The 21,177-nt window shown below is 34.6% G+C and overlaps 1 protein-coding gene across 2 annotated transcripts; it reads left to right on the plus strand.

The window, feature by feature from the left end:
- The first annotated feature begins 1,607 nt into the window (after window positions 1-1,607).
- Window positions 1,608-8,476, plus strand: LOC121114315 (uncharacterized). Of its 2 annotated transcripts, XM_071886926.1 has the most exons (4): window positions 1,608-2,362; window positions 2,417-3,292; window positions 3,376-7,400; window positions 7,458-8,476. In XM_071886926.1, the coding sequence occupies exons 2-4, from the start codon at window positions 3,251-3,253 to the stop codon at window positions 8,344-8,346; spliced, it is 4,956 nt and encodes a 1,651-aa protein (XP_071743027.1). In that variant the 5' UTR covers window positions 1,608-2,362; window positions 2,417-3,250; the 3' UTR covers window positions 8,347-8,476. The 2 variants fall into 2 exon arrangements, with proteins under 2 accessions (XP_071743027.1, XP_040564172.1); XM_040708238.2 differs by having other exon boundaries at window positions 2,417-7,400.
- The last annotated feature ends 12,701 nt before the right edge of the window (window positions 8,477-21,177 follow it).

Below are 21,177 nucleotides of genomic sequence, written 5' to 3' on the forward strand. Positions count from 1 at the left end.
GGTACTAAAGGACTCAAAATCTTAACAAAAATAGAAGGGAAAGAAATAAGGTCTAAAACTACAGACCTTGCACCGACTGTTGTTGTTATTTTCTCATGATTCATGATTAAATATGGTTATTTTTTTATAACATAGTAAATAATACTTTGTTTTATTATCTTTATTAAAGCATTCAATTAAATTTTTTTTTTTTTTTAATTTATATAATGTTAAAAGAGAATATTAATTCTATCGAATTTTATCGAATATTAATTTTTTTGGGGATAAATTTCAAAACTCCATAGCAATTCACATAATTAAATTTTTGGGAAAAATCATTTTAATATTAAATTTTCAAGTAAAAAGGAAAAATTCCATAATTGGGGGTGGGTGGCCCTTCAGCCAACCCCCTACTGACGCCCCTGAATAGTCTTAGTTTTGATACATTGTTCAACTATTCAGCTATAAAATTTATTTGTCTTTGAAAATGATTTTTTTCCTTTTAAAATTTGAAAATATTTAGAATTGTTATACACTGTTCAAGCTTTGATTTCGCCAAAATGTCAAAAGAGAGATGTTTACCAAAAGTTTCAATTTTCTCAGATTGATATTAATGTTGAATTTTTTTTTCGGTTACAGCTAAAAAATAAATTTTGCTTCAATAATATAGTATTACTATCCGTTTTCATGAGTACAATCACACTTAACTACTCAATACTTATATCCATTCATATGATGTATTCTGATTTGAAGAATGAATGAATAATAATAAGAGCTTTTGTTGTAAACATTTCATTATGCTAAAGGCTGACGTAATAAATTACGTTTTACATTCTGGTAATTTCATCTAAGTCTGTGATATCTATATGAGACATCATGCATAAAAATGTTTATGAATCATCTTCAACGTTTTGTAAAGTAGAGTTGAATGGGACAATTTATTTTAATTAAGTAACTAATTCCATTTTCTAAAAAATGTATGTAACTCAAAAAGTAATTACCACCACCAAGTTGACGATACCATCTGAATCTCCTTTCAGTTGTGTAATAATTTATTTTTGAGTTAAATAAACTTAGCGTATTTATATGTAGGAGATAACTCCTAGGCCGATCTGTTAACTGTGTAAATTGCAGTTTCAAATGCTTCCATGGATAAATTGTTGCGTTTACCAGATATTACTTTCCATTTCCATAACTATTCTCCGAAAGAAATTAGATAATATATTTGTGTTCTTTGATCGTTAGATATTGGTTTTCCCTTCATTTTATATGAAAATGTTTCGATGTAACTTTACAATTCTTCGTTATTTTTATCATAATGATTTAAAGCCTCTATTTCAATTTATAAAAAAAAATCCCTCATTAGTTTAAAAAGGATTTTTAAAATAAGGTGACTTAATTGATAATTTATCGAACTATAATTATATGAATATATATATATAATATTATCTACTTTTATTCAATCCAATATAATTGAATGAACTGGAATAATAATATTTTTTGTATGATAATATGTAAAATATCAAAAAGAGATTATACTCTTCTCAAGAGCGCTCCCTGGGAGATCCATCTAAATCCTTATAATTTAAATATGTTATTCTCTCTCAACTCCCTCCTTCTGCTAAGTTATGGAATTTAAATTCTTACATACGCCTGTCCAAAGGTTTTGTGAATAAAAAAGAAGTTGTAAGCCTTTTTTTAATATTCCAAATCCGTGTATCTAATTGAATACTCTCTGGTAGTCCATGATTGAATGCACATTCTGTGAAATCTCGGTAATAAATCCTGTCTTCATCCTGTTCCAACCTGGAAAATCTAAAAAAATGTATATTTCCCAGGAAAAGAAAATATATATATAAATTTATATTTTTTATATATTTTCATTGGTCCCAGCCCAAAGTCCAAACAGAACAGCAGCGTCATTTCATTCGTGCATAAATCTTCATAACAACAGCATACTGAGTCAGCATTTACTCAAACTAGATTATCCTACAAAAGTTATTGAGCGCCCGTGTTGATGTTTTTATGAACAGTTTTTTCGTCCACGAGGTACACGCTTACAAGAAGACATAAATAAACATTAGATTTAAAATGAATAACATTGAATAATAATAGTAATACTACTACTTACTAGGTAGTACTATCAGTGAGAGTGTGTATGTCTGAGAGTAATTATTTAATAATCACCAATTAGAGCTATTGGAGTAGCATGCCCTCTTGATTCAACCTCCCAATCTACAATTGGGATTTTGACTTACTTTTAAGACTATTTTAATATGTGTTAGTTGTTGTTATTATAACTACTGACATTGGATCCAAAATTTGAATTAAATATAATTCTTGGGAAATGATGCAAGATTGAATCGGAACATGTCGGATGAGGGTAATTTGAAGTTTCAATGTTATTTCTTATTAGTTAGTGTTATTTAATATTTAGGTGATGATGATTTAATTGAGATATACTGCTATGTCTGTCAAACCCCTGGTCATGAAGACTTTTCCTGTCCAACACTTCGATGCAAAATGTGTGATTCGGAAAATCACATCCAATTATTTTGTCCACGGCCATTGAAACGAAACGCTGAGGATCAAACTTTTATCTCGGATGCCATATCACTTCAATGTACTAATGTTCCAACTAAAAAAGAATTTGGTAATTTTATCGACACCCTGAAATTTGACAGGCCCAAAAATGACAAATATATCAAGGAGGTACAATGGATAGATACCTCTGAAATTTTGATTATCTTCTACAATGTGAATGTTTCCTTAAGTTTTTATGAGGCTTTGAAAAGAAGGAAACCTACTTGGTTGTATTCTCTACGATTTGTTAAAAGTCCTTCTAAGATACTCTGCCTATATGAAGGTAAAAAAATTCTATCAGCCGTTCTTACGTTTAAGTATGCGGAATCAGACAAGAGGTATGATCCAACTTATAAGTTAAGCAACTGGATTATATCATCAGAGGGAAATGTATCCTCATTAGTTGACAAAATGGATTTTTTACCCTCACTCAGGGCATTCACAGAAAATAAGCTCAAAATGTGCGATTCCAGAAATGAATATGACTTATTTGTACTTTTGTTTAATTCCATGGAAGATTTGGATATATTTTATTCATGGATGAAGGAAGAAAAATTGTATGAAGACTTCATTAAAATTGTTGATCGTGTTGGTTTCTTGGATCACGCTAAAACTGGAGTACAGGAAAGAAACGGAATGGAACAGGCTGTCTGTTCCTATTTAAAGTTTCAAAATTTGATGGAAAAAGATGGGTTCTCTCAATTTGTTAACTCGGGACAAGTTTTTTCAAGTAATAATTTCTCTGTAAATTCGTTAGGTGATAATTTTTTTAGCAATGCAGAAGATGTAGCCATATGTTCATTATGTTTTAAGATTGTGTCAAATCATTCAACATGTCTTCTTCAGATTGGTATGGAAATAATGTCCATCTCAGATGAAAGTAAACGATTCTACAATCAATATTCAATTGGACCCCCTGGATCCAGCAAAGAGGAACTAACCTACTATGGTTATAACTTTAATGAGAAAACATCAAAATTTTATCAAGAAATCAATTGCAGCTATCTATCTGCTAATATTGATGTTTTACCTGAAGGCGATGCCATCAATGTCTTAATCTCAGACTTGGAAAGTTTTATGTCCTCTTCGAGATTGAAAAATTTCTTTGTTCTCGTACATTCTAATTTTCTTTCTCTACCGTTGTTTCTACAAGCGTTGTCGAACACTCAAAAATTGTCTAACTTTCAAGATCTTTGTTTGGGAGTCGTAGATCTTGCTAGTGTTGCTCCTTTGGATAATAAATCTTTGCATCAAAAAGGAGCTCGTATAGTACTTGTACCATCTTTAGATACAATTTTTCGTAACCTCTCTTTGCCTGCAAGAGATATTCATGATCCTGTTGTTTTAACTGCTGTCAGGATGAGAGAATGCCTTCAAAGAGTTTCGCGAAATCATCAAAATGTTATTCAGATTCTGAAAAATGTGGCCCATCCTAGATTAAACGCTTCGCAGAATTTCTTTTGTCAAGAAGTTATAATAAATAATTCTTTTACGCTGGAAGCTTCAAAACCAAAATGGGTCACTTTTAAAAGGAAGGAATTTATTCGGGACGTTTGTTTAATCCCGGAATCTGAATCACAATACGAAATTATAGAGTTTGATCAGGATAGAGACGGTTATCACTTCAAACTTTTAAGTAAGAAACCCACTTCTGTTTTTATTAAAATGAATCATCACTTGGGTCATGTTATATCCTGCCCATGGTCTCATTTATGTTCAACTAAACTTAATTTTCTTCCGCCCAGTCCTATTCCATGTTGGGTTGGCCTACAAGTTAATGCTATTCTACCGAGATCTCGCAAATCTCCAAAACAAGAATATGACCCATTCTCTACTCAACATATTTCCTTTCAAGATTTTTCATGGATCACACCAAATTTAGCTCAAGATGTGTACAACGTGTTTTTGATATCCATCAAAAGAGATGCAACATATGGAAATATTACACAAATTTGTCTCCTCTCAATTGATGAGAAGGAAGAACGATCTTTCGTTTATCATTATCTTTCTAAAGGTGTTGTTGATAAGAAAGACCTAAGTTATTTAAGGTTTTCGAAAGTTAAAGGTAAATATTACTATAAAGATGTGTGTAACCAATATTTAGCGCCAATTGATAATGATCTGTCATCACTTCGACATCAGCTTTCTCAATATTCTAAAATAGTTCTTGTTGGCTACAACATTGGAACTCTTCTACAGATGCTGATACCTCAAATTGGTCATCTTGATAATTTAATTGGAGTTACTGATTTAAAATGGTGTTTATCTTCTACATATAAAGCTTCAAAGTCTTGGTTTCAATTGGTAGATTTTAACGAAGAGGAATTAGAAGAATGCTTTCAAATGAATCAGATATCCCTTGCAGCATTACAAAAATCAAAGAAATGTGTATCTTTTAACTATGAAAATTTAGTTAAGTCGTTCACAATAGATTTTTATGATTTTTTCATGAAATACGGATGCAAAGTAGTTTTGGATAATCCTGATGTCTTGAAGCTTTCCGATGAAAATGTATCAGCATATGTTGACATAAAGTTTCACGAAAGTTATAATAACTGCCCTCAAAGTATTAGTATTGGATTTAGTTCAGCTAAAAATAAGCTTAACATTGATGAAATTTTACCACACAGCTTGAGTCGAAGTGAGCTTATCTCTTCTGGGTACTCATTGGATGAGGACTCAGGTTCTTGGAAATTGCAAAATTGTAGAGTTTTAGAGCTGCCCAAAGCTATTTCAATGGTTGTTTCGAGCTGTGTTAATCAAAGAAGTTGGTTAACGATTATTACGGCCAATATTAAAATTCGTCAATGCTTTATTGATTTACTTAAGTACTATGATCCCTCAGGCTTTGAAAGGATTCAAAAATATATGATTTATGGATGGTGTGACCTTATATCATCCTTTTATTTTGAAAAAAGACAATTTTCCTTCGTCGCTATAGATAAATCAACTTCTGTAGCTCTTCAATCTCTTCATGAATACTTCTTTAATTCAACGCCCAGAGGAAGAAGTAATGTAGAAGTTATGGAGAAGATTGCAAAGTCTTTACCTCTAAAGATAGAAAAGAACGTCATTGTACCTCCTGGGAACTATCTTACTTTTTTTTTATCCGTTCAAACTCTAGATATACTTCCAAAGTCTAATAATAGTGAAAATTCTAAAACACTAGGTGTGATTGCTTGTTTCACAGTGCATAACTCATATAGCTCCATAGTACCTGTTATTCCGCCACCGAATGTATGCAATAAAAGTGCTGATGCATTGCACTTTGTAAAAACTTCTTCTGATGTGTGGGAGTATGGATTTGCAAAAAATAAGGACTGCTACTCTCAATACAAAGCTGTGAGCTTCTTCCTTCAGACAATGGAGAATGAAATTGCCAAAGCAGAAGCTGATGGAGCTCTACTTGTTACTTTAACAAGTGAGGAATTGAGCAACTTTATCGCTAGTGTAGAGAGCCTGAGCCTATCAGATAAGTTCATTAAGTCCGTGAAAGGAGTTGGGGACATTTCCTTTTATTTAAGAAATGAACGTCACTTGGAAAATGTATCCACTCTCGAAGAGCTTCATCATTTTTACTTACAAAATGTAGATGCTTGTATAAGTTCTGAGCCAAATCACTTTTCCACGGCTCCACCTGGTAACATCACCAAATATGTGTCGGTACTTGCAAAACATCTTGTTGATGAGAATTATTATGCTCTGACTCATACTTTCAATTCGGATTATTTCAACAAAATGTTGTTGGAAAGTAACTTGGTTGAGTTTCGGGAAGGGATTTGTGATATTGTAGTTGCTAAGAGTCAGTTGATTCCTGCAAAATCAAAAATGAGGGTTGAAGCTAGACTGAAAGGATTTTTGTTTACGAATGGTGTAGATGAAAGAATGATTGTCACTTCTCCGGCATTAAAGTTTCCAATTAGGACTGAGGAATGTACTATAATATTTTTTAAGAATCATTCCAATCTTTTATCAATTGAAAACTTTGATAAGTTTCAAATTCCTTTGATAGAAAATGAGACTATAATCGGTCGTGCGTCGTATTCAGCGGATGAAAGTCTGAAAAGACAAATTTCTACAGACTTAAACAAAGTCTCTTCAATTTCCGATGTAGAAAATACAACACAAAGTTGCTTTACGGATTCTACAACATCTTATGAGGAAAAAGAGGAATCTGCTCCTCCTAAGAAAATTCGTTGTGATCCAGAGCCAAATATAGTTGATCAAGAAATTGAAATTAATGTAGAGCCTGTTCCAATTAGAAAAGTTGATTCATCTGAGGTTATCAAATTTAAAAAAAATGATGAAATTAAGTCCAAAGCGTTATCTACAACACCCAATCATACTTCTGATAGTAGAGTCCTTGACACAATTTCTTCAAGGACGAAAGATTTGTCTCTACAAATCGACCCGAATGATCTTCCTTCTCCTGAAGATGTTAGGGAAGAACTGCAAGGCTTTGACCCTTTGTGTCTTGAATCGTCGTACGAATCTCTTTTACTCACATTGCTTAGACTTTGGCGCCATAAAAAAAAATCTTTTGATTATGAGCTAGGAGACTCGCTCATTTTTAGACTTATGTCTGTTGGACTTGGTGTTGAAAACATATCTAATTTGGTGAATCAGAAAAAAGTATCTTCAATTGATCAACTTAAAAGTGAATTGTTTTCCGAATATATAGTGTTACAAGAAATGCTGAAAGAGCTTTGTGATCTTTTCTTTGAACTTGCATGGGTTCATTTTTCACCGAAGTTCCAGTCAAACAAGGGAACTATCGTTCATGAACCTAGATCGCCACCTCCTTTAATTATTGAACAAAATACTTTGGAACTATTAAGGTAGGTTAAAAATGATTAATATAAAATAATTTTTAACATTTTTTCGTTTAATTATAGCTCAAAGCAAAAAAATGAAAAAAGAACGGAGTTTGTGCTCAAAAAAGGGATTCAAACTTTCTTAAACTCAAAATCTCATAACTTTATCCATTCTATGTGCCTTGTCAGATGTATAAAGGAAGCTAAAAGTGGTGTAACAGTAAAGTTCTTAACTGCCCCGTTCAAGAGGAGAATTTCTGTTATTCCAGTGGAGAAAGTATACTTCCTTAATAAGATTCGAATTCACGATGAAGGAGTATATTTATCGTCCATAGAATTTGCTCCCTTAAAATTATGGAACTCTTACCAGGACTGTGTAATTGGATTTGTTACAGATGTAAGGTCAAATGATATTAGTGTAGGGTTTATATTTGAAGGGAAACTTATGGAATGCCTCCTACAAAAAGAATTTGTATTAATTTACAAGTCTCTCATTTCTCTAGGAGAACCTATTTATATTACAATTGGAGACAAAAATGAGGCTTGTGAATATATTGCGTCATTTGGAATCCCTTTTACTTCCTTATCTTGTTTTTCATGTGTAGTATCATTAGTTGAAAATGAAGAAAAAGTCAAAATCCTCGAAAACTTTTTTCACAAATCAATTTCTTTTAAACCTGTGCAAAGTATTAAGAAAAAAAACGAGAGTCTTCTTTTGTGTGAATGTGCGAATCGTAGAATTTTTGATTTCTTTCAAAAATTTATAAGCAACCCAAATTTAAAGTTCAGAGTTTATTCATTTGAAGGATCATTGTGTATCAGAGGATGTTTTGAATTAACGTTGGAGACTGAGGCTAAATTTGATGTCAAAGTGACAATAAATAGGGGTGGAAAAGTTGCTCTTGTTGGGGAAGAGATATGTATCATAAGTGCAAAAGATTTTATATCGAAAAAAATCACGCTTAAGTAATATTAATTATAAATTATCACAAATTCATAATTATTCTTGTATTTTCATTTCATGTTTACCTCAATGAATAGTTTATTTTATAACAAAAAAATATTTATAAACATAAAATATATTTATTTATCGATATGTAGACATTTTTGTTTTTTGAAATACTACATCTTAGTTTATAATGAGACGTAAATTAGTCTGATGGTCTGACATGGAAGATTTCACCTCATAAGGTACAGAAGGGTTGCTCCCTTAAATTACTTATGCCACCTAAACATTGAATATTTGTTTGTCAGCCTGACCCCTCCTGCTGGGTCTGACTTCCATATCCAACCTGAAAATATTCTCTAGACAGTTTATTTGAAAGTTTGTGTGCGAGATGTATACCAAGAAGAAAATCTGTAAATGAAATTTGGTTCCAGTTGTTTTTGGACAATTATAAATCTAAGAAAGCTGAGGAACGAATCACATGTGTGCAGAAGTTGGATGGCAGTTCTTTACCACCATATTCAAGATCACTACTCCAAAAGATACGTCGCACTCATTTAGTTACAATAGGGTGGTTAACTGCAAGTAGGTCGACCCAATCATAATCATCTACCCAAGAGTATGGAAGAAAGGATGTAAATAGTTACTACCAGTTTGAGGGCGATTTTTCATCAAAATCATAAGATATTGTTCGGAAAGACTTATGGCATCATTGTCCAGTAACTAAAATAATAAACATCTTCTTCTATCAAGAACGTTATCAATTGCCGTCTTTATTATTCAATATTAATATAATATTAGATACTGATAGTCGATGGAGAACTGAATAGAATGCCTAAAATAACGTCTCCTTCTGTCTGGATTTCTGGAAATGGAGGCCCAGGAATTTGGAAATAGTTACCGGACGAGAAACAGATGGCTTGTCGGATGTGTCGATATAAATGTGGCATTAGTCTTCTGTCTAGAATTAAATACCACTTATTATCCTCATCTCATATCAAGAGTATGGATATTCATCTATAAAATCAAGTTAATGATGAATACATCAAGTCAAACTTAAAAAGTTTATGGAGAAATACATGGCTAAACTCGTCCCTTCCCGAGGAACCATCGTTAAATTAATGGAGGATGTTGGTAATGATGTCATTTATAGAAATACCCCCATTGTAAATTGTGAAGTTAAGATAATTTTCAGCATGTTTAGTGTTATCCACACCAAGTTACGAAATGGAACTCTGAATTTTGTACTATCTAAAAGTAAGTTTTCATTTTTTTAAAATCTAATCATAAAATATGATTCTATTTTAGCTAAAAATATCAAGAATTATGATGCACAACTCATTAAATTGCAAAACAAGTGCTTAAATGGTCACAACAACAGGAGTAGTAGCTTTGGATGGTTCGCAACTAGTTTGTTTGACATTAGTTTCTTCACTTAAAGACTTGGTTAAGATCATTAGGTTTTCCAATATTACATAGTCAATAAATATTACTTTTTTTATCAATTAAGGGTTAGCTATGCTTGATAAGCTACAAGAAAAGGTGTTCAGAAAACTCATAAAAGGCAAACACAACTGCTTAAATGGTCACAACAACGGAGGTAGTTACATTGGGTGTAGCATTATAATTAGCAATTGTGCGTATCCTTCATGATAGTAGTATGATGTTATACAAGCATAAATAACGGGGCGGGGGGATCTTTTTTGATGGCTTTAATTAGGAGTATTATCCCTGGACATTACTACATAACTAGCTTTTGCTCTAAATCTTTACGATAGATTTAATTCTAACATTTTTTTATTAGTATATTCATTGTCTAATTTTATGATTTTGACATTTACTTTATTATTAATAATTATTTAGATCTCATTGGTAGAGATATATCTATCCTGTGCACAATTGTATATAGCAACTTCCACATGAAGAAAAAGGGGTGATTATCTTTTTAATTAAACTCCACGTCTGGCTTGTGTTTTGAAGCCTAAAGTTATGACATATTTAATTTAATTCCGATGTCAGACCAAGAAAATAATATTATTTGGATCAATCTATTATTTCAATATTCTGTGTTTATAATTTATTGTTATTATTAGTTATATGATTCTAATTGTTTAATTTTGTATATTTAACATAAATGTATGATGGTTTATTTTTTAGTATGTAGATTATGTTTAATTTAAGCTTTCTTTTTTAAACTTGGAACCTCAAATATATTTCGAAATACTCTACTTTGTAGTTTCACTAGTTTTTATTCTCAGAATATAGTTCATAATGAATTTCATGGAGTGTGACGTTTTCAAATCTACTCTAACGGATAAAAAACGTCGATGGCAATTATACGTTGTGTATTTTCATAAATTTTTTTGGAAATAAATACTTTCGTTATACCCTCAAAAATCATAATAAAGCAGGTAGCTGATAGTCACATAAGTATTTCTCCCCTCCCCCCTTGCACGCGTTTTTCTCTACAGGATTATCAACTTTGCTTATTATTCACACAACTTAAGGCTTGAACTTATTTTTGGTATTATAATAATAGGACGTTGTAAAGAAATGTGAAACTTTGGTGGAAGTTAATGATCATCATGCAACTCCTGAGGGCTCAGGTTTTTTTTGAAATACTAAAATGTAAGCCAAAAAGGTAAGCAATTTTAATGAACGTGGGGAAATGTGGGTTTATCAGGATGACAACAGCAACAAGTAATGAAATTATAAAAATTTATGTTAGAATTTTTTACCTAAATATTTTTGAATAGTTTATCCCAAACATAAAAACATTAACCAAATAAACTATGTTGTGCTATTATGCCATTTGTTATTAGTTATTACAAAGGTTTCCTTTTTTTTGCAGATAAACTTATTTGTTTGGAGTTTGTGCAATTGCATCCCTTAAAGCCTTGTCCATTTCCATCCGACATAATTCATACGGTTAGTCGCAATGTAACTTCATCAACACTGAGGAATGACTCATTGCAAGGGTCTAACTGCTTTCTTACATTGAGCTGTTTTAAGATGCAATTCTTTGTCCTAATCTATAATGTTCGTTCTCTTCTACATGGATCACAACAGCCAGGACAAACCGGGTGTCCCGAAAGTCTTGACCGGTACCTTCGATGGCGTTTTTCGAGGTTTCAGAGACTTTTTACGTAGATGTTGCGTAAATAAAAGTTAAATACCGTTTTCATTTTAACAAGTTTTGTTTCAATAACATTTCGAAACTCATAATTGTTTATGACATGGAGGCTAAAGGACATGAAGTAGCTTCTCTGCTTCGTGCAGGAATCAGCGACAAGGAGATCTCTGAGGCCACCAGCATGTCCGCCAGCACCATTGGCAGGATCAAGAGGAGGTTGGACAAGGGGGGAGGCCTTGAAGACAAGCCTCGAAGTAGGAGACCTGTCTTAAAGGCCACTAAGAAGAAGATTAGGGGCCAGATCAAGATAAACCCTCTTCTAAGCATCAGAACAATTACCAAGAAGAAGAACATGGGTAAGACTACTGCTGCCAACATTGTCAAGGACATTGGGGGCAAGTCCTTGGTCTGCACCACCCGTCCCATGTTGTCCATGACCAATATGGAGGCCAGATACATCCGATGCAAGAAGATTTTGAACAACATGAAAAGCAATGGCGACAGAATTCTCATTTTTTCCGATGAGAAAACTTTTACAGTGGATCCAGTCTTCAACCACAAAAATGATCGCTAGATTAGCCTTAATGGTTATGTGGGATCTGAGAAATATGTGTTCATGACCAAGCACCCAGCCAGCATCATGATGCTTGGAGTTGTTGTCTCAGATGGTAAAGCCTTGCCTCTAGTCTTCTTCCGAGAAGGTTACAGGCTCACCTCGGAGGACTACATCAAGGTGCTCAAGACCAAGGTGGTCCCATGGATCAGGAAGGAGTATCCTGGCAAGAGGGTATGTTTCCAGCAGGATTGGGCACCCGCACACACAGCCAAGATCACCCAGAAGTGGTTGAAGGAGAATGTGGAATTCTGGCCTAAGGACTTCTGGCCCCCCTCCTCTCCCGACCTGAATCCCTTGGATTTCAGCATCTGGGCGCACATTGAGAGGCAGGCTTGCAAAAAACGCCACAGCAGTACCAAAGCTGTCAAGGCCAGTATCACCAAGGCCTGGGCCAAGATGGACCCCACCTACATCAAGAACACCTGATCCTCCTTCCGTCCCCGTGTTGTGGCTGTTATGGAAGCTAAAGGCCAAATTGTTAGAAACATATTATAGATTATAACCAAGCGAAGTTTTTTTATTTAAAATATTTCTCTGTATCTCTACTTTTAGTCCTTGTAGATCTTAATGAAGTTGGAAGTTAGAAATCAGTCAGGACTTTCCGGACACCCGGGTAGTGGGGATCATTTTTTCAACTGTCGATACTTGGAACTGGTACATTGACGCATTGCCCTAACCGAGCCTCCTTAAACGGCCTGAGGAGAGTTGCATTATCTTGTTTGCTTGTTCTTCCTACTCGTGATTAGCTCCTCTTTGTCTTGAGCAAATTGACAATGTGAGCACTTAAGATATGTCTAATCATCTTCATTCCTCCCCCCGGCAACGCTGGAAGGTTCCGAAGCATGGATTTAAGTCCACAGATGTAATTTTTTTGTTCTCCGGATACAGATTTTTGACAGGATACAAATTTCCTGTCATCAACTGGTATTCTCTCTATGCCCTCCATTTTGGGCATTTCCTGGTATATATTCCGAGAAAATTCTAAAAGCTGCTACTCCGTGGCCATTAACTACCACGAAAGTTTCACATATCTTTAAGCCCTTGAGTTGTGTGAATAACGAGGGTACTTGATGCTCAGGAAAGTGGTGGCAGTGGGTAATGTTACCTTTTGGACCAGAAATTCATTTGCACAACCCGTGGGAGGGGGTATATCATAGCATATTAAAAAGAGTCCTAGATACTCTGGATATTGGTGGCGATAAGTTTTGATCCCCCTTGTGGATAATTGGTTCACATGCATAAACCGTGGCCCGAGGTGTATTATAATATATTACAAGGCGTCCTTGAACTCTGGATTGTGGTGGCTATAGGTTTTGATCTCCTTTAGGAACCAGCTGTTCACCTGCACAGCCTGTTGGTCGAGGTATATTTTGCAAGAGGATTTGTTAAATCTTGCCAATAATGCTTGCCCATTTGTGACCTTGATTACACACAGTATCAACAATATGAGCTGAGTAAGGAAGTAATGATGATATAAATCTTAGACGGTTCAGGGGAATACTGAAGTATTCTTGCCTTTGACGGCAGTTATAAATATTTTTAAAATTGTATAAAGAATGGGTTCGCAAACTTTTTGTATTGAGGGACACACTGGAGAGAATGTTGCAGCCGAGGGCCGCACACTCTCATTACAAAGTAGGAAAATTTACCCGGTGTGTAAATAAACACATATTCATATTAAACACAATTTTTGTCTTTCACACTCAGGTATGTTTAATGCTATGCATTATAAAAATATATCAATCACAAAAGTTAATGAGACTCGTGCAACTGTTTACAGTTTTTCACAATCTTCTGCAAATTGGAAGCAAATTTGCTGGTAGATATCCTCATAACATTATGCAAGCGGATGTCTGTCAGCAAATACCTGTTCTTCGACTTGTTTATCTTTGAACAAGAAAATGCTTGTTCGCAAATGTATGTGGATCCACACGGTATCAAAAACTTAGCAGCAAAGTTTTTTAAGTTCGGAAACAAATCGTCAGACAATGACATGTAAAAGTGAGGCATTCAATCTGACTTATACATCTCTTTCTAGTCATTATTTGCTTACAAGTCAAGCAATTCCAGCTGTAAATCCTCAGGAGCTGAATCAACTTTTGTAGTGAATGGAGAGCTGAGCATATTAAACCGCGATTACAGGTTCTTAAAGTCTTGGAACCTTCTGCCGAATTCGATAGCCAAGGTATCCAACTGAACTTGACACTTTGCTAAGTTCACCAGAAGTTTCAGTAAAGGAAAGTGAAAAAAACCTGTTGTTACCAGCTTGTCTCAGGAACAATGATAGCTTCATTTGGAATTATTTAACGTGAACGTACATCTCGTACGTGCACCAATTCCCAGAAGTTTTATATTCAATTCGTGAAAATTTTGCACAAAGTTTGTGGGCTTGGTTTGGTTGTGTGTGTTTTTTTTTAATTGTACTCCTTCAAACCAACTACGGATTCACTGCACAACAAGCAAACTGCTTTAGTCCTATTCCCAACTTTCGTAAAATAGTATCTAACAGTCCATTCCTTATTGAAAGCACGACTTTCGTCTTCAATCTTGCACTTCATGACAGCACTTATTTTAACAGAGTAAAAATATAATTTTTTTATTTTTTTTTAAAAGTCCTGTCGGAGTAGTAAACATTAAACTGTGTGTCTCAAATACCAATAAAAAGCTAGTTGGAAGCAAGTGGAAGTACTGGTAGGCTACCGTATTTGTATTTTATGATCAAAGAATTGAATCAAACAATGCGTGAGAAGTGTGCAACTCGTTGAGGAGAACATGTTGCAATACATGCGCGACCGACGTGTGTGCTTACTGAAAGTGAAGAGAAAAACTGTTTAATTAAAACAATAGTCGATAAGAGATTAGTAGGAGTTTCTACAAGTGCTGGCGGACCGTAGTTTGCCTACCCCTGATGTAAAGGGTCGAAGATAAGATAAACTTTTCTATCAATGTTGTGTGGGCGAGTAATTGAAGTCTGGAGCGCACCACTAAACTATAAAGAAAATGAGTGAATAACTTCCTGTTGGTTATCAACTAATACGGCCAAAATGATAAATCCAATTTCATAGAGGGGTTTCATAGTTAGGGTATATTTGCTGTAGAAGAGTTCAGCGTTTAATTCGTTTGTAAGTGCTTCTTTGTAAATCCATTTTATATCCTCGAACGTATTTGATTATAAATGTAAGGACTGTTTGAGTTGTTTGGTTGTTCTTGCAGCCCAAGAACTTAACTCTAACAAACTCTACTCTTTCTGCAGAGTAGACCTCACTGATTATAAGATTGACATTATTGACTATCTGCTATTAAGGGGTTTGATCATTGTTCCAAGATATTTAACTATAGATGAAGGTAGTTCAGTCTCTACGGTAACTACAGTAGACAGAGTTCTAAGATACTTGGGACATGGAACTGTAAGGCAATTCGACTTGAAGATTTCATCATAGAGATCATTGACATTTTGCCACAGAAGGCAAACAGAGAGAAGATAAAGTGAAAATCTCCTTCTATTGGGCTTCTTGAAGAGTAATGTCATCTGTTCTATGATAAAGGACAATTTTGAATAATTAACTGGCTCCAAGTCTGGGGATGCAAGTAATTCGTGCAATATTACCATGGTGATTTCATAAGTCTCTTCATTACTAAATAACTTTTTAGATCCTAAATACGCAGCAATGTTGGTTACTTCAGTTAGTGATTTGATGACATTAGCATTTGTGGTAAGACAGTGGGAGACTGAACTATTACTAAGCATATCCTTCCCATGAAAAATTCGAATAGTAAGGTCTTCTTGGATTTCGAGGGTAGCCTTAATATCAAGGGTCCTACCTTCAGTCGCTTCCAGCTTAACAAGGGTCAATTTGAGGGATTTAATTAGTATAAATCCCGACAGTAATGTTTCAAGTAACAACTTATCATAAAGCGCGTTAACGGTTAGCGCCTCTACTTCCCCAAACATTTTGAGCTCCAAGGCTTCCAAACGCTCGTGTTCGAGCTGGAGTTGTAGGCCACTAATGGATGCTTGGGTGGGTCTGGGAAGAGGCGAACGAGAACAGAGGTAGAGTGGAAGGTTTGGCCACACTCAATGCACAGCATCCTTTTTCAGTCTCCTGAAAAGTTAAGTAATTCCATTAAGTACATATGTCAATCATTGGATTAGTTCTATATTTTCATTTTAAAGTAATTTAGCAATTAACCAAAGCTAGAACCTGTTTTAGAGCTTTTGCCCATGAGAGCCCTACATTAATTCCAGTTGACAATTAAGTTGACGACCACTCCCCTGTCTTTGGTCTACGGAATGGGTAATATAATCCAATTTCGTGAAATGGAGGCTGCACAATTTTGGACTCTTTGTAATTGTTTATATTTTTGAATTCACTTTCTGTCTTGTAAAAGCCCTCTCCCATTTGGACTCAAGTTCCTGATTAGTAGGTACATTGAAACCAGTACAACTATGGTATAGGATTCTTGGAGGTGTCGTCATAACCTTGACGACATCCGGGGGTACAGCACTTCTATCCTATCACCTTAAACTTAATAGTCATTATGGGAATCCTGAAGTTATAGTATACTAGTACCTTTCACCACTGAAAAGAATGAATAATCATTTTTAAAAGAAGCCGTGTCTTGGATCTGGTGCGCTTTCTTATCCCATGGATAAACCCATCGATCAGGATATACAATCACAACAAAGAAAAGTGCAAGGAAAATATTAAACATCATTTAAAGGAAATCACTCTTGGGAATGACTTATACATTTCGATCGACACCAACTGCAGGAATGGGTATTGTTCCTCTGGGCATATCCATTAAGGAATAAGCGACGAAATCAAGACGGAGAAAGAAGAATTTCTTACCGGATACATGAAGCCTCCAAAACATCGTGGGCATCGGTTCCATAGTGATAAAATACTTATACAGTCGGAATGGATCAACCAAGTGACTACATACAAAATAAATATACTTGGATAGATAATAGTCAGGTTAAGAATCATGACGGAATGATCTATACAGACGGGCCTTAAGACGAATACAGAAAAACTGGGGCTGGATGGGCCATCACCAAAGGGGATCCATCAATTTGTCATTCAATGGTTTCATTGAATAAAGAGGCTTGTGTGTTTCAAGTAGATATTTTTGCTATAACACAAGGTGTAGAAGGTCTTCTCAAGTACAAAAAAACACTGAACAAGGTAATAATTAGATCAGACACCCAATCAACAATTGCTGCGATTTTTAATCCATTTAGTACTAGTAAGGAAGATTTAAAATGTAAAAAACCATCATCAAAGGAATGAGCGAGAAAAATATACACCTAGAATAGTGCAGAGTACATTCTGACATTACAGGAAATGAATCTGCAGACCATCTTGCGAGGAGGGGTAGTGTTAGCCAGAACCAGTTTACTTTTGGGACGCCTCCAAGCTACATAATTCATGACTGATTCTATCCATATTGGTGTAATATTGGATAAATAAAGATCAAAGTATGAAACATACACATACTATGCTTAATAAGCCGAAGTCTAAGTGTATCAAGCTCGGAAAGGACAAATTGAGACTCATTGTACAAGCCTATACTGGACATGACCCTTTCCTTGCCTTCATAAGCATGTGGAAGAATGGCAAAGTACGGACCCTCTCATCAATAGATTACTCCCCCTACCTTACAAGACACATCAAGCCATGAATGAGGAAAACGAAGACTTTTGTATTTTAAAATTCATGACATATAAAAAAATAAAATATATTATTGAACAAAATTATCATGTAAAGTAGATTTTAGAATCTGCTGTAGTTGTTCAAATACTCCGTTGTATGGTCATGTTCTTTGCTTTATATGTGTACAATATAGTTCATTGAATTTGTGAGAAATCATTGGAATGTCATCAATATAAAGAAGCCACATTTTGGACATAAAAGAAGAATACTTAGGGAGGTCAAATCCAAGGTAAATATGATAGCTGTGAATGTTCTGACACAATTTGTGGTATTTTTAGAAGAATGGGGGAAAAGTGGATCAAGAGGTATTAGAGAAGAAACATTCCCAACAACAAGGCATGCATCATTTGGCAGTTGCAGATCTCTCAGATTACCTCCTAGAAACGGGGGAGTTTGAATATGTTCTACAAGTAATGTTTCAATTGTATCTACCCATAGAAGATGATAGGTCTGATCATAGCTTCGCACAACAAGAGAAACTTGTCTGAGGTCAGTCCACATTTTTGTCCTATGATTGCCTTGGTCACTTAGGTACTTCATATGTGTCCCAGTTAGTTATTGTAAAATTTCTAGATTGCTCCGTGATTGACATGTATTTAGCGAATTCAAAAATATACCTATATTTATGGTCAGACATTGATGGTCTAAGATCTATGTACTACCCTGTTATTTTGAACTTTTTGAAGGGATGTTGATTCACGGTTGCGATATCGATGGTTGAACTGGCTCTTTAAGTGATGAAAGTAGACTCGTTCCCTTCGTTTATACTAGTCAGATTGTTTTCATCAATGATATTTTCAAGAGACTCTTTTTTTGTGTAAGTTTCTCTACTACGCCACAGTTGATTGCGGCCATTTGAGTTCATACCTAAGAGAAGTGGTTTTTTTTCTTCTTCACAATGCTTAATGAGATGTAACAATGCTTCTTTCACAATAGGTAATATTTGGTCAAGATAAGCAACGTTACTAGTCCATCTATTTTCATACATATCGTGCAGATGTCTCTGTCTGAAAATTCTGGAACTGACCAGGCTTCCAAATGGTTAGAAGATCGTATACAAGCCCTTGGATTTGACCTAAGTGAGTTGTGGATTGTAAATACCCTATGAGCGAAATGTGTGCCATTACTGAGATATAGCTCAGTAATTAGGGATATTTGTGATGTTCTCATTTTGAGCTCCGAGTTTGCTGCTTTAGAGTGTTGAATGTTAATATGGTATACGAGCAGCTAATCATAACTATTTTTTGGGTGGCTTTTGTTGTTCGATCCATTTTTGTGCATTTTGTCTACTTTGGATCGCTTTTTTGGACTCTTCCCAGTTGGATTTTAACTTCCATTGTTAGCTTTTTTGGGTCATGATTGACTTTTTCCGTACTTGGCTGGGTTGTTGCTTGTTCTCTTGGTCTTGGTGGATCTTGTTCGTTAAGAGCTTCAGTCCTTCCACAATTGGCATCAGGGGTACCATCAACATCCATTGATTTGTTGCAACTACAATGAATCTCAGTTTGTTTACTAACTTCAGTTTTTATCTTTTTTGGTAGTGGCAGTATAATCTTTTATGCTACAATCTCAAGTTTTTTTCTGAGACTATTCTGATAGTGAAGTCTATCAATTGCAGGGCTTCAAATGGCACTGGCTCTACACATATGTAAAGGACCTTGTAGTACTAGTAAAGGGTTACCCAGCGGTTTCTCGGATCAAGGAGGGAGTGGGAAATTACAAAATTGCAAGAAACTGTTTTGCACTAATTTTGCAAAAATAAATAGTGAATCGGTATTTTCAAACTTTATTATTTGAGCCATTTCCCTATCTATACTTTAAGTTAGATTTTTGAATTATTGTTTAAGAAAAAGAATTCAGAATAGTGCTTCAAAAATGCCCACTTTTTAAATAAATATATCAATAAAAAATATTATATTTTATTAGGACTTATTTTTTTTTTTTTTGGAAATATATAATTTGTTCTTCATAAATTCAAACTTTGCTTATAACAACGATATTTAATAAATAGAAATATAGTATATAAACTTATATGTCATATAAGTAAGAACTTTGACAATATTGAATGCTCCATATTATCAAATTAGATGTAAAGAAGTCTTTTTTTTTTTTTTTTACATAGGAGTAGAGATTGTATTAGAATATTTCAGTTTCCATATCACTTGTTCCGAAGGGTGGATTAACTATTTTTGATTCATAGTTTTGTGGAAAGTCTCTTCGATTTCTCCTTCTATCGATGCTCATCGTGTTTTGAGAAACGGAACTTACAAGACCATTGGATTGACAGAGTGAGAGAGCAACCTCATCGATGTCACGCTTACTAGACTTGGCAGAACTAATTGAGTGAATAGATCCCTTGCGTACAAAGCTTTGATCGTAGGAACTAGATGCATTAGAGGGATAATATTTGTTTTCCTGGAAATTTGAGGAGTTCAAAAAGGACTTTTTTTCTTCTTGTGAAATACTCCATTGCGTCCAGAATAATAGCATACCTGAAATTATCCATACAAATATACTGATCAAACTCCCAACTAAACTAGTTTCAACCAATGTATTTGTATAGGAGGCATCATTGGTATATGCTTGAATGTCTTGATGATAAAAATATCCATAGTGATTTGCATAATTCTTAACATGAGTGTCATGCATTCTTTGATGGATCTCTGGATCTGAGAAAACTGTTCTACATGTCACATGAATGTTGAAGACCTCAGCTCCGTACTTATTTCCATAGCGCTCCGTATACAGATGGAATTTGTAATTGTCTTCAAAGCGAGTTTGTATCGTCTCTCCTCGAGTTTGCTTTTGACTGATGCTCAATAGCCTACTCATTTCTGAAGTGATCACATTTTTTAAATTGTTACATCCCACTATATAGCCACTCGTGATTATCAGGACCAGGATGAAAGCAATTGCACTGATGGTGGAATATAGAGTAAATACTTTTTTGCTAATTTTCTTTTTGACAGAGGCGAGAACACATTCTTTTTTTTCTTTGTAGGTGATACCGAGAAGTATACAATTACCAAGGATGTTGATTAACTGGCCATATCCCACAAATGAGCAAATCAAATAGTTTCCAAGATGAAGTTCCTCATTGACACTATATGCATACAATAAACATTTCGAGTACGGCACCACATGTAAAAGCATGGACACACAACTCAATAAAGTCAGTATGATGTTGATAAAAAATAGTCCTAGTAAGATATTGTACACTTGAAGGGATTTGATCATATTTGTAGATATGTATTAATGATCAATTTTCACATATACATATGTATATTATATAAACTGTTTATGTTCCTTCTCAATACAATGTTTTATACCTGCTCTCAGGTACCATACACAGGTATACACAGAGGTGTATTAAAAATCGTTAGTATTGTAGG

The sequence above is a fragment of the Lepeophtheirus salmonis genome, chromosome 3 (assembly GCF_016086655.4).
Source record: "Lepeophtheirus salmonis chromosome 3, UVic_Lsal_1.4, whole genome shotgun sequence".
Taxonomy (NCBI): Eukaryota; Metazoa; Arthropoda; class Copepoda; order Siphonostomatoida; family Caligidae; genus Lepeophtheirus; species Lepeophtheirus salmonis.